Source organism: Microcebus murinus, chromosome 8, assembly GCF_040939455.1.
Source record: "Microcebus murinus isolate Inina chromosome 8, M.murinus_Inina_mat1.0, whole genome shotgun sequence".
Taxonomy (NCBI): Eukaryota; Metazoa; Chordata; class Mammalia; order Primates; family Cheirogaleidae; genus Microcebus; species Microcebus murinus.
In genome coordinates this window covers 3,450,922-3,463,167 of record NC_134111.1, presented here as the reverse complement: position 1 = coordinate 3,463,167, position 12,246 = coordinate 3,450,922, and the positions used below count along the sequence as shown (strand labels likewise).

At 61.6% G+C, this 12,246-nt stretch overlaps 2 protein-coding genes across 3 annotated transcripts in view; one reads left to right on the top strand and one right to left on the bottom strand.

The window, feature by feature from the left end:
* The window catches only part of LIMS2 (LIM zinc finger domain containing 2), a 31,528-nt gene that overhangs the window by 3,035 nt on the left and 16,247 nt on the right, over nucleotides 1–12,246 (bottom strand). The window contains exons 2-6 of one of the 2 annotated variants that reach the window (XM_076005447.1): nucleotides 11,908–12,067; nucleotides 9,931–9,997; nucleotides 9,601–9,721; nucleotides 698–763; nucleotides 393–542 (exon numbers count right to left, since the gene is read on the bottom strand). In XM_076005447.1, coding sequence (XP_075861562.1) covers nucleotides 393–542; nucleotides 698–763; nucleotides 9,601–9,721; nucleotides 9,931–9,997; nucleotides 11,908–12,067 — 564 coding nt within the window. The remainder of the gene's footprint in view (nucleotides 1–392; nucleotides 543–697; nucleotides 764–9,600; nucleotides 9,722–9,930; nucleotides 9,998–11,907; nucleotides 12,068–12,246) is intronic. The other variant, XM_012739939.3, reaches the window with a different exon arrangement.
* On the top strand, nucleotides 3,386–7,158 carry GPR17 (G protein-coupled receptor 17). Its single transcript, XM_012739941.3, has 2 exons — nucleotides 3,386–3,486; nucleotides 6,105–7,158. Exon 2 carries the CDS (start codon nucleotides 6,137–6,139, stop codon nucleotides 7,154–7,156), a length of 1,020 nt encoding a protein of 339 aa, XP_012595395.1. The 5' UTR covers nucleotides 3,386–3,486; nucleotides 6,105–6,136; the 3' UTR covers nucleotides 7,157–7,158.

Sequence of the window (12,246 nt, the reverse complement as noted above, 5' to 3'; positions counted from 1 at the left end):
TGTTCTCGGGCCTCCCCCTCCAAACAGACTGGCGTCTGAGGCAGGCACAGAGGGGACTGGGGGACCAGGCCATGGCTCTGCAGTCTCTCCCCCACCCCACAGCCAGCACAGGCCCCTCCAGGAGCCGCTCTGCTGCCCCCGACCCGGCCTCCGCTCCATCTCACCACCCAGCCAGCAATCCAGGGGCCTGGGCCACCAGCCTGAGTCTCAAGTGCCCCCAGTCAGAGCCCTGGAGAGGGACGCTTCCTGCTCCGCTTTGCCCGAAGCCCTGCGCCCCGCTCTCCAGACCCCCTCGGACCCTCCGGCTCCCTATGCCGCCTCACCGTGCCCTGCCCTGGCTCCGGCGGCCCTGGCTCTCCGCCTGCCCTGTGGCAGAGCGGGCTGCGACCTACCCGCAGTGGGCACAGCTGAAGTGGTCGGCGTGGTAGGCGTCGTTCCTGAACACAAGCGGCTGCTCGTCGATGGCCAGGTGGCACCGCTGGCAGACGTACTTGCCCAGGCCCTTGGCCTTCTCCCGGTGGTGGCAAGGCCTGCAGAGGTGCCTGGGGGAGGCGAGGGCGGGCCTTAGGGACAGAGCCCCCTGCCCCGGACCCCCTGCCCAGGGCCCTGCACAGGTGGCCAGTCACGCCGCCTGGAAGGCACAGGTGAGTCCCGGAAAAGGAACCTGTGCTCGGGAAAAGACCAGAAGTGAAGTTACCAGAAGGGCTGTGCCTGCCATCTGTGCGTGGTGGGCTCCTCTTTCCCATCGTCTGAGCCTAGGACGCTGGGTGGAATGCAGCAGGAGTTTAAATGACATTTGCCGAAGTCGTTTTATTTGTCAAATGTCCCCAACACACAAGTTTTAGCAAGTGGTCCTGCGCCCAGGAGAGTGGCAGTGAGTGCTGGGCCGTGGGGCCTGCGAACCCCCTTCCTTTGGGGTCCACCGGATGAAGAGGGGCCTGGGCACGCACAGGCATTTTCTGTCTCCAGAGACAAGCACGGCTATGTCAGGCGGAGGCCCCCAACCCAGGAACTGCCACGACAGAGTCTTTTTTGTGAAGATCTCGGGGTAATTTCCGATGCTGCTCCCTGTGTAGGGCAACAGCTGTGGTCTCACTGAGAGAGAAATCAACATGGTTTCTGTTTCCTCCGGCCCCCAAGGTGGCAGGAATTTAGATCCAGGGTCCCCAGGCAAAAACACACAAAGGCCCCATCCAACTCCCTTCATTGCCGGTTCCCACCTGCCACCTGATCTACAATGTGCTCCCGGTGCCTCTGGGTCCTCCCCCAAGGCCCCCAAGCTGCAGAGGAGCCTCTCCACCCTCCACGGCCTCCACAGCAACCTGACATGCAGCGCTGGCACCTTGCACACTTGGTCAGGGAGTCTGCTCGGGACATTAAGCCTCAGACTCAAGTCCTCCAGCCAGATTACAGCGAGCACACCCCAGATGCCAGGCAGCCAGCTCAGCACCCCTGCCCGGCCCCACACCTGCCACCTGGACTCTGTCCTGTACAGGGCCACACTCTGCTTGCCGCGGGGTGTCTGATCATCCCAGCTGGTGTGTAAGGGAAGGGCCCAAGTGAGGTGCCCAGCCGACTGGCACTCCGCTGTGCCCCCACTGGACCTCACTGCCCAGCACGGGCAGCGGCTTGGGGTCAGTTTGTTAAACGTGTGAGTGAATGAATGGTTGTGCCAGAGAGACAGACGACAGGCATCATCTCGGTGTGGCAGGTGGCCGAGGCTGGAAGCCTAGCTGTCTTTACCCCCAAAGTGGGCAGCAGGTGCGGCCTACAGCTGCATCCTTCATCACCGTGACCCCCGGAGCCCACCCCCTCCAGACACCTGTGCTCCACCCCCCCCACCGGCCACCTCCACGGTCTCTGTCACAGGCAGGGCATCTGCTCCTGATAAGCCTTCTCCCAGGCATGGTGACCCTCCTTGGCATCAGGACAGCATTCAACCCACATGGAGCAAACTCTGCTTCAAAGCTATAGAAATCAGCTCGACTCCATTGCAATGGTCAGTGCCTTTGAGGCCACCGGCAGTGGTCACCCAGTAGCAGAAGCTCTGTGAGCCGGAAACTCCCTGCTCAGGGCAGCCAGTGGCAAACAGCCACACTTCCAGCCACTGAGAGCCACTCTTGGGGCCTGACGGGAAAGGGACCCCGCCAGCTCAGACACCTGCACAGGCCTCCGGCACCCAGGCAGGATGAACTGAGAAGCCTGGATCTCTTGAAGGAACCCCAGATGGGAAACACCTTCTCCACAGACCCGATTGCAGCACCAGATCTAAAGGCAACCTTCAGAATTTTTTTCCAGGTAAAACTAAGGTGAAACCTAAGGATTATAGATTCAAAATGTAACAGAAAAACAAGCAAACGCATACACAAAGCTGAAGTTCTGGAGTGACACACACTTGGGTACAAATCCCGGCTCTGCCTCTTCCTAGTGTTTGCCACGAGTGAGTCTCGGTTTTCTCATCTGTAAAATGGGGCAATAACCCAGCTTCACAGGGTTACGTGGGGAGACAAATGAAAGATAGTACACATGGTAGGCACTCCCTAAATGCCAGCCACATACAGTTTTCAATGTTGTCATTAAAAAATTTTAAGGTTTTTGAAACTGTGAGTGGTGATTTGGTTCCCCGTGTTACCAGATTTATCACTTTTGGGAAGATAAGGAGAAACGAGCATTGTCCACAGTCTCAGGAGTGACCACTGGTCACCCAAATGCACTCCAGCCACCCAGGGAGGAGTTGTGGGGCCAGCAGGCAGCGGGGCCTCTCCACAGCCCTGGCCAGAGAGGGTGGCCGCGCAGGGGGGCCAGCCTGCGGCTGAGCCGCATCCCCGCAGGCGAGACAGCACCCCATTATGAGGCTCCCGCAGCTGTGCCTTGCTCCAGAGAAAGCCCGTGATTTATTCCGAACGCCCAAATGGGGCCTAATTATACAGGGCAGGACACAAGGCCCCTACGGCAAGTGTCCTGAAAGAGTCCCCTCTCACTGGCCCAAACAAGACTGCTCAGCCTGCCCCCCGGCATTCACAAGACCCCTCCTGCCCGCCCAGCAGTCTTGGAAGCACTGGCCTGTTGCCATGGCAGACAGCCCCCCTCAGGAGGAGCCATCCCCTTCTGAAACGCCCTCTTGTGTCCGTCCGTCCAGCCCGAGCCCCCACCAGCCCTCGCCCACTCTGAGGCTCCGAAGACAGTCACACACTCAGCCTCTGTGACGCTGAGCAGCCAAGCTGGGGGGACGGGCTGGGGACACACTGGAATATTCACAGCCCCGGTGGCAGCAGCAGCAGCCAGAAGAGCAGTCTGCTACACAAGGGCCCCTCAGGAATGAAGTGGCCTTTCAGGGCCAGAGGGCCTGCGGCCTCCCTTCCTCCCCTTAAATAGCCAGCCTTCCTCCCACAGCTGCACGGACCCGCCGACGGCACCGCCACCCACGGGCACAGCTCACCTGCCAGCCTGAAGACTCCTGCCCCTTCCTCCCAGACCTGGCTCAAGGTAAGGGGCAGCTGGGCAGGGCGGGCAGGGAGCCCAGGGACTCCCAAGGAAGGGGAGCCGGCCGCGGGTAGAGACAGGGTGTTTCTTGCCCCTGTCTCTTTGATAACGGTATGACTTGTGTCTTGAAGGCTGAGCAGTCTGCACTCACAGTGGCCCACCCCAGTGATTTTGTCCCTCTGTCGGGTACCTGCAGAGGGCAAGTGGCTCCCACAGTCCCACGCTGCAGTGACCTCTGGAACCCAGCACTCGCCCACTGGGCAGCCTTGGCTCATGCAGGAGCCAGACAAAGGAACCTGCCTGGGAGTAGCCTCGGGCTGGGGAGGGACAGGTGCCCAACGCAGAGGAAAGTGCTGCCACCACTGGCTCCTCCCACAGCCACACCTGCCCAGCACCCCTCCACGGAGGCCCAGAAGCTGCCTAGGCCCTGGCTGCCCCCACACCTTTCCTCTAGGTCACCTGCTCGGTGTCGGTCGGAGCAGTGAGCCTCGAGGAACAGGAGTCCAGATTGAGGTCTGAGTTTGTAAGGGACAAGGGAGAGAGAGGCAAGAGCGATCTTAGATCATACCGCAAAGTCAGTATCAGAACTTGTAAAACAGATATGTCAGCAAACCAGAAACAGCCCAGACAGTTTTCAGAACCCAGTCTCAGTCCCGGGGGAGTCCTGCTCAGAGCCGCAGGGTGTGTGAGCCCTGCAGTCCCACAGGGCCCCACTTGGGTTAATGCTCTGCTGTCGCTGTCCTGAAATTTCTGCTTTCTGAGCAACGGGCTGCACCTATTCAGCTCACACTGGCGCAGCAGCCCCTCTTCTTAGGCAGCAGTCCTGCAGCCAGGCCCCAGAAGCTCTAGCCAGAGCTAGGACAAAGCCACCAAGCCACACTCCCGGCTCTGGCCCCGGTCCTGGCGCCCCCTAGAGGCAAGGCAGTGTCCTGGGCTTTCCTGGGTCTGACTCCCAGCTCCAGGGCCACTGCTCCTTGGACAAGTGACCTTAAGCAAGTTAGCACATGCTGAGCCTTGATATTCTCTTTTTTTTTTTTTTTTTTTTTTTTTGGGACAGAGTTTCACTTAGTTGCCCAAGCTAGAGTGAGTGCCATGGCGTCAGCCTAGCTCACAGCAACCTCAAACTCCTGGGCTCAAGCGATCCTCCTGCCTCAGCCTCCCAAGTAGCTGGGATTACAGGCATGTGCCACCATGCCCAGCTGATTTTTTCTCTATATATTAGTTGGCCAATTAATTTCTTTCTATTTATAGTAGAGACGGGGTCTCGCTCTTGCTCAGGCTGGTTTTGAACTCCTGACCTCGAGCAATCCGCCCGCCTCGGCCTCCCAGAGTGCTAGGATTACAGGCGTGAGCCACTGCGCCCCGCCTGAGCCTTGATATTCTAATCTGCAAAATGAGGCTAATGATGCCTTCCTCTTAGGGCTGGTGCCAGCGAACACAGACGGGCCCTCACCATGCCAGTGGTGTGGGTGGTCGTACCTGTCTACCTGCCCCTCCCTGGGCTGTCGTCCTTCCTTTCCCCCAGCACCTGGCTGCAGCCCTGCGCATCTGGTCTCCGGTCTCCAGGCCCACCCACCAGCACCTGCCCTCTCCTCCCTACCCCTGTAGGCCCACCCTGTCGCAGGGCTGCTCCCCTCCGTCCCTCCCACATCCACGGCCCCCTCAGAGGCCCTCACAGCCCACCCCGGGGCTCCGCTCAAGCCTGTCTCCAGGCACTCGCCTGAGTTCCCAAAAGTCACCTTACATTCTGCACCCCCCAGCTGTCCACCGCCCTTCACCTCAGGTTAGCAGTCCTGGGAGTGTCAGCTGAGACCCTTCCGAGTCAGAGGACTGTGTTATCTGGCATTCTCACGGGGAACGTGCACTCGACTGCAACCTAGGGACAGATCCCACTTCCTGGGAGCAGTAGGAAAACAGTTCGGCCCAGAACGCTCTGCTGGGGCAGTCTTCGGAGCAGCTGAACCCCGGATCCCTCACGTGGGTAAAAGGCGATCTTACAGGCAAGCGCCCTCCTGCCCCTGGCCTGAGGAGGCCAGCGGCCACAGGAGGGCGTGGAGGCCTAGGCAGGCGCGTCAGAAAGGCAGGAGCAGGGCTCATCCACCAAGGCCAGGGCTGAAGAAGAGCCGGCAGGACTCAGGAACACATCACCCACGCACCCATCAGAAAGGGGGCTTGGGGACACCAGTGCCATCCCCGCCGCTCAGCACACCTTAGGGCTGAGCAAAATACACAGGCCTCCCCTCCACCCTCCCTCCGCCCAGGCCTCGCCCCGCCCCTGCTGCGGTGCTGACCGTCCTCCTGGCCCTGAGGGAGGACTGAGACACAGCGTGCTGAGGAGTGTCAGGCTTGCGGGCCACCTGGCACCAGGCCAGGCCCTCGCCTGCCAGGCAGGGACGTAGCTGCAGCAGCGGGGAGTTCTAGGGCCTGGTTTTGCTTTTGCCTTTCACTGGAGTTCAGAATGCCTGTGACAATCGCCCGCCCCCAGGTGGACAGGGAGGTCCCTCAGCAGTCTCAGAGGCAGTGCCCCTGAGCTGGGGGCGTGGTCTGCAGCTACCCGAGCCTCACTTCTGGATACCTGGAGAGTGTGAGGCTTCCATGACTCGTTTGCTTGTCCCCTGCAGGCTTGGCACCAGGCTCTGCCTCCAGCCAAAGCATGAATGGCCCTGAGGTAGCCTCCCCAGCTCTCATGGCCAATGCCTCCCTGGCCACCATGGAGCGATGCGGCCAGGAGACGCCACTGGAGAACATGCTGTTTGCCTGCTTCTACCTCCTGGATTTCATCCTGGCTTTTGCTGGCAACACCCTGGCCCTGTGGCTTTTCATCCGGGACCACAAGTCAGGCACCCCGGCCAATGTGTTCCTGATGCACCTGGCCGTGGCCGACTTGTCCTGTGTGCTGGTCCTGCCCACCCGCCTGGTCTACCACTTCTCCGGGAACCACTGGCCATTTGGGGAGATCCCGTGCCGGCTCACTGGCTTCCTCTTCTACCTCAACATGTACGCCAGCATCTACTTCCTCACCTGCATCAGCGCTGACCGCTTCCTGGCCATCGTGCACCCAGTCAAGTCCCTCAAACTCCGCAGGCCCCTCTACGCCCACCTGGCCTGCGCCTTCCTGTGGGTGGTGGTGGCCGTGGCCATGGCCCCACTGCTGGTGAGCCCGCAGACCGTGCAGACCAACCACACGGTCGTCTGCCTGCAGCTGTACCGAGAGAAGGCCTCCCACCATGCCCTGGTGTCCCTAGCCGTGGCCTTCACCTTCCCGTTTGTTACCACAGTCACCTGCTACCTGCTCATCATCCGCAGCCTGCGGCAGGGCCCCCGCGTGGAGCAGCGCCTCAAGAACAAGGCCGTGCGCATGATCGCCATGGTGCTGGCCATCTTCCTGGTCTGCTTTGTGCCCTACCATGTCAACCGCTCTGTCTACGTGCTGCACTACCGCAGCGGTGGCACCTCCTGTGCCGCGCAGCGCGCCCTGGCCCTGGGGAACCGCATCACCTCCTGCCTCACCAGCCTCAACGGGGCCCTGGACCCCGTCATGTACTTCTTTGTGGCCGAGAAGTTCCGCCACGCCTTGTGCAGCTTGCTCTGTGGGAAAAGGCTCACAGGCCCACCCCCCAGCTTCGAAGGGAAAACAAACGAGAGCTCGCTGAGTGCCAGGTCGGAGCTGTGAGCCCCGCGCCACCCGGGCCAGCCACGGACCACCTCGGGAGGACAGCTCCCCCAGGCTACTCGGGAGAAGCCCGCCATCTTCCAGCCACCTGCTGAGCAAACAGCCCGAAACCTCAGCAGGTCCCTACCTGTCCGTCCAAGGCCTGAGCCCCTGGGTCACCCAGCTGTGCTCAGTCTCACCCCCCAAAAAGGGAGAACCAAAAAGAGGGATCAACCAGCCACCCGCTGCAGGGACAGTCTTGGCTTACTCCTTGCGCTGGCTCCTACACATTCCGTGGCATCATTCATGGCTGGGGGTGGGGAACGGGGCCAGAGGAACAATTCCTTCACAGTGAGGGTCTTTCTTTCCCTGCTAGTGTCCTTCCCTACAGAGATGCACAGTTCTGCGCACTTCCCTTGCAGGCACACGTGTCCCCTTACGTGGCCTTTTTGCACTCATCTGTACAATCATAAACACAACTATAGCTTCGGGACTACGAAGGTTCGATGTGCGGCCTGCATGAGGCCTTCCCAGAACTCCCTTCAGCTCCAGAGCAGTGAAGCAGAGGCACAGGAGGCAGAGGCACAGCAGGCAGAGGCACAGCAGGCAGAGGCACAGGAGGCAGAGGCACAGCAGGCAGAGGCACAGGAGGCAGAGGCACAGCAGGCAGAGGCACAGCAGGCAGAGGCACAGCAGGCAGAGGCACAGCAGGCAGAGGCACAACAGGCAGAGGCACAGGAGGCAGAGGCACAGCAGGCAGAGGCACAGCAGGCAGAGGCACAGGAGGCAGAGGCACAGGAGGCAGAGGCACAGCAGGCAGAGGCACAGCAGGCAGAGGCACAGCAGGCAGAGGCACAGGAGGCAGAGGCACAGCAGGCAGAGGCACAGCAGGCAGAGGCACAGCAGGCAGAGGCACAGGAGGCCTCTCGGGCTCTCCTGCCAGGGCTCTGGCGGCCCCAGGGCACGTCTGCCCCACGCAGACTGTGCGGTTCTGGAGGGTGTTCCGCGTGCCTGCCGGGGCTCCTGTGCCTCCCTCACTCCAGCTGCTGCTCTGCCCGTCAGAAGGCACCACTGTACTTCTGTGTCACCTTCTACTTTCCAACACACTTCTGGCCTCTTCCAGACGTCCCCAACCAATCCAAGGGGCAGTGCCCTGTGCAAGCCTTGGCTTGGAAGGAGACAGACTCGCTCCTGGCACACACCTGGTCGGTGACCCCGCCAGTCAGGACAGGTCCCAGAGCTGCCTCTCGGCCCCTGCACTGCAGCCCCTGCCCCCACAGCCCCATTTGGATGCGGCCACGTGCCTCTGTGGGGCGGCACACACACCGGCAGCATGGGCAAAGAACCCAGGAGGAACTCCAGGAGGGAAAGGAGTGCCAGGGCGCGTGGCCAGGGTCTCTGGAGGGGTGCTGCCTCTCGCGGACATGGGAGTGGAGACGGCACGTGGGCAGCTGAGGACAGCAAGGCAGAGGGCTCGGGCTGTCCAGACATCCATGCCATTGGGGCGCTGGACTCTGTTTGCAAGGGCAGCCACAGGGCTGAGCACAGAGCCCGGACAGCCACCACGGAGAGACCGGAGGGTCACGCGCTGGAACAGGACAGTGAGTGGGTGAAGCCACGAAGCCAGAGGGAACCACGAGAACTCCGGGTCCCGGGCGCCAGGAGGATGTGTTTCTGCACCTCAGCAGCTACAGTGAGAGCTGCCGAGGTCTGAGTCCCGAGCAGACCTGGCAGTGGGACGCGGGGGGGAGCTGTTGGGAGTGCTGGGGGAGGCCCGAGGGTGCTGTGACCTGGGGCTCCCCAGCCCCACCTTTACAAAGGGGGAAGGAGAGGAGAAGGGAGCCCTGCCTCGGCGCAGGGTGAGCAGGCCACGCCCCAGAGGCAGGGCCACAGGTGCTGGGGCAGGGTTCCCAGAGCTTGTGCCCCAGGACGGGAGAGTGAGGCCACCCACTGCAGGGGAGGACAGGGGGCACTGCAGGGAGGGCAAGACAGCAAGCCTTCTGGGAGGGGGCAACTCCCTGAGCACAGTGAAATCTGTGGCCCTGAATTTAGAGTAAATTCGGGCAACCTGGTTGAGCGATTTGCTCCAGGACACTCAATCTGTGGGTACAGGCAGGGGAGGGGTCAGCAGGTGGGGTGGCTGGGGGGTTTCTGATGACTTCCGAGAGGCTGTCAGCAAGGAGCACTTGAGCCTGGGGCCCTCCCCGAGCAGGCGCTGGCTCCATCTGCACCCGCAAACCGGGCGCTGCTCTCTGGCCCTGCGGGAAGGGGCTGGGCAGCGGCCACATCCGTTCAGGCAGGAGAGCCCAGCACGTGCCGGCCCTCCGCAAGTGGTGCCTGCAGGCAGGGCATCCTCCCCGCCCAGGACGCCACCTCACCTGCCCGCATAGAGCCCAGCACGTGCCGGCCCTCCGCAAGTGGTGCCTGCAGGAAGGCCATCCTCCCCGCCCAGGACGCCACCTCACCTGCCCGCATTCTTCACAAAGCCCAGGTCAGCCAACTCCACGTCACACAGCTCGCAGCGGAAGCAGCCCGGGTGCCAGTTGTTGTTCATGGCCTTGATGACACGGCCAGTGATGAACTCACCTGGGACAGGAGAGATCCCTGTGGCCGGTGGGCGTGGCCCCACTCCTCGGCCCCCCAAGCATGGTCCACCCTAGCACCCCCTGCCCTCAGCCTGGCCCGGCGGGCCTGCGGAGCCTGCAGGCTGACAAAGAGACAGGGTGGGTGGCCAGGGAAGAGGCCCCGTACCCCGCTTGCCAGGCAGTGCAGGGGTGTGTAGTTGCCATCCTTACCACAGGATCCACAGCATGGAGCAAACAGCATTTGGAAGTCGTGTTCGCAGTACTTCCGGCCTTCAAACTGCAAACAGGGCCACAGAGAGGACAAGCAAACCACTCATCGTTCCCACGAGCCGACCTGGCCCTTATCCTTGGGAGGAGGGCACTCAGGCTGAGGCTGGGGCAGCGGGTGCAGGCCTGGCCAGCAGAGGGGACTGGCCCATTGGGATGGTGGGTGCAATAGGGGGGAGCCTCGGGCGGAGCTGGGGAGGTTGGCAAGGCCAGGGACAGAGCAGGCCAGGGCAGGGCTGGGACCAGGAGCCCAGGAGGGTGGAGACCAAGTTTGAAGTATGTGCGTCACTTGGCTCCACTTGCCATGTCTTCTCTGGGTGAGAAGTCTGGCTCCCCAGAGGCCACAAAGACCCAGGGAGGGGACAGAAGGAAGGCAACACTGGAAGGGCCTAGAGAGCAGGCCACAGGAGGACAGAGTCCTGGGCCAGCACACCAGTGCGCACACCACTGGGCAGCCGCTGGCAGTGCGGGCCCTGTGCTGGCCCCACGTGCAGCCAGAGCCTGCCTCTGCCTTCTCCCTTAACAACTGTATTTCTTTGTTTGAGTTTATTTGTTCCCTGTTCCCTAAAATGAGTGTCTTATTAGGGTGCAACTGGATATAGCCTGCCCGGTGACCTGTAGAGGCAGGAGTCTAAACTCATTCAGCAACCAATATCTCCTAGACACCTACTGTGTGCCAGGCTTTGTTCTAGGCAAAGGGCCACCACTCCCAGGGCTCTGCCTACCCCTCCACTGACTCCAAAGTGGGACGGCATTTCCTGGGAGGCTGAAGGCACCGTGATGAAAGGCTGCCCCACCTCTACCGGGCACAGCACACACCCCACATCCAGCCACCAGCCAATCCCATCAGCTCTGCCTCAAAATATTAATATGTCTAGCACCTGACCCCTGGTCACCACTGCCACTGCAACCACCAGCGGTGTGCTGGTAAATGTTTGACAAGTCGCTCTTTGTTGGGGGTGGGGCGGGGGTGCTGATGTGTAGTGTTTGCCATTTCCCACCACGGCCAATTTCAAGCTGCAACGTGACTTCAACGTGGAGCTGAGATGTGCGGTAGCCACCACGTCAGGATGGGGGACAGAAATAACCTCAAACACATAGATGATACTAAAATGTAACAAAATAACTAGGAAGTGGCATGTTATGAGTATTTGTTACCTTTGTTTTTAATAAAATTTCATCTCATTTTACGTTTATATCATTTAATTTTTAATAATAGCTGTGTTTCACAACCAACTTGCAAGATTGCTGAAGATGTAAAGACCTGCTCTTGTGAGCTGTGGGGCCAGTCTAAGCCCCTTCGCTCTCAGGTGACGACTGCAGAGATCCAGCGCCTGGGCCCCTGGTGTCCCCCATCCCTGCCCCTGCAGCGTCTCCTCAGCACAGCGCCCAGTGTGGCTCATGTCTCTTGCAGAGCAGAGGCCCATGGGCAAACGAGACCCCCTCACCCTCGTCTCCGCCCTCTCCTTGTCGCTCCTACCACACTCCAAATGCCCGTGTGCTCCCACAGCAGGGCCTCTGCAGAGCTGTGCTGCAGAGCTGTGCATGCCACCTCCCTCAGGTCAGCCCGAGTCACCTGCCCTGAGCACCCCTCCCCCGCTGAGGCCTCTCACTCCCAGAGCGCCTCACCGTGGGGCAGACCGAGTGGCCGCCATGCTCCTGTCTGATCCCAGCAAAGGGCCTGCCAGACGGTGCCCAGAGGAGCTGGGTGAAGGGCGACTCTCCTTTGGCACCCACGGCAACCAGGGGCACAAGTCACGTTTTACAGGTGAGGGAGGGGCCCGAGCAGGAGAGGCATGCACGGCTCTGTGCTGGCTCAGGGCCCGCGCAGTCCCTGGCCTGTCCTGGCGGCACCTACAGGCAGACTCTGAGCTGGGCCTGCCACGGCGCCCGCTGCCCCCCGCCCGGGAGCGCGCTCACCTCATAGAAGAGCCCCTCGGGGAACGGCCGGAAGCACTGGGCGCACACGAAGCAGTGCTCGTGGTACAGCTCCCCGCCGCCGTGCACGACGCGCTCCGCGGGGCTGAAGCGGGCCTGGCAGCGCTGGCACACCGCGTTGGCCAAGGTGTCCGACATGTTGCTGGGGAGGGCAGACGGAGGCAGCGTCAGGCCTGGCGGGAGCAAGGTGGAGCAGCTGGGAGGGCCGCCGCCGCTACGCCTTGTGGGGTGAGGACGACCGCTCCGGCTCAGCGCCGGGCTGCTCGGTCTGCGCGGCACTGGGCTGTCTCCTGGGCCGTCAGCGGTCACCTCAGCTCCCTC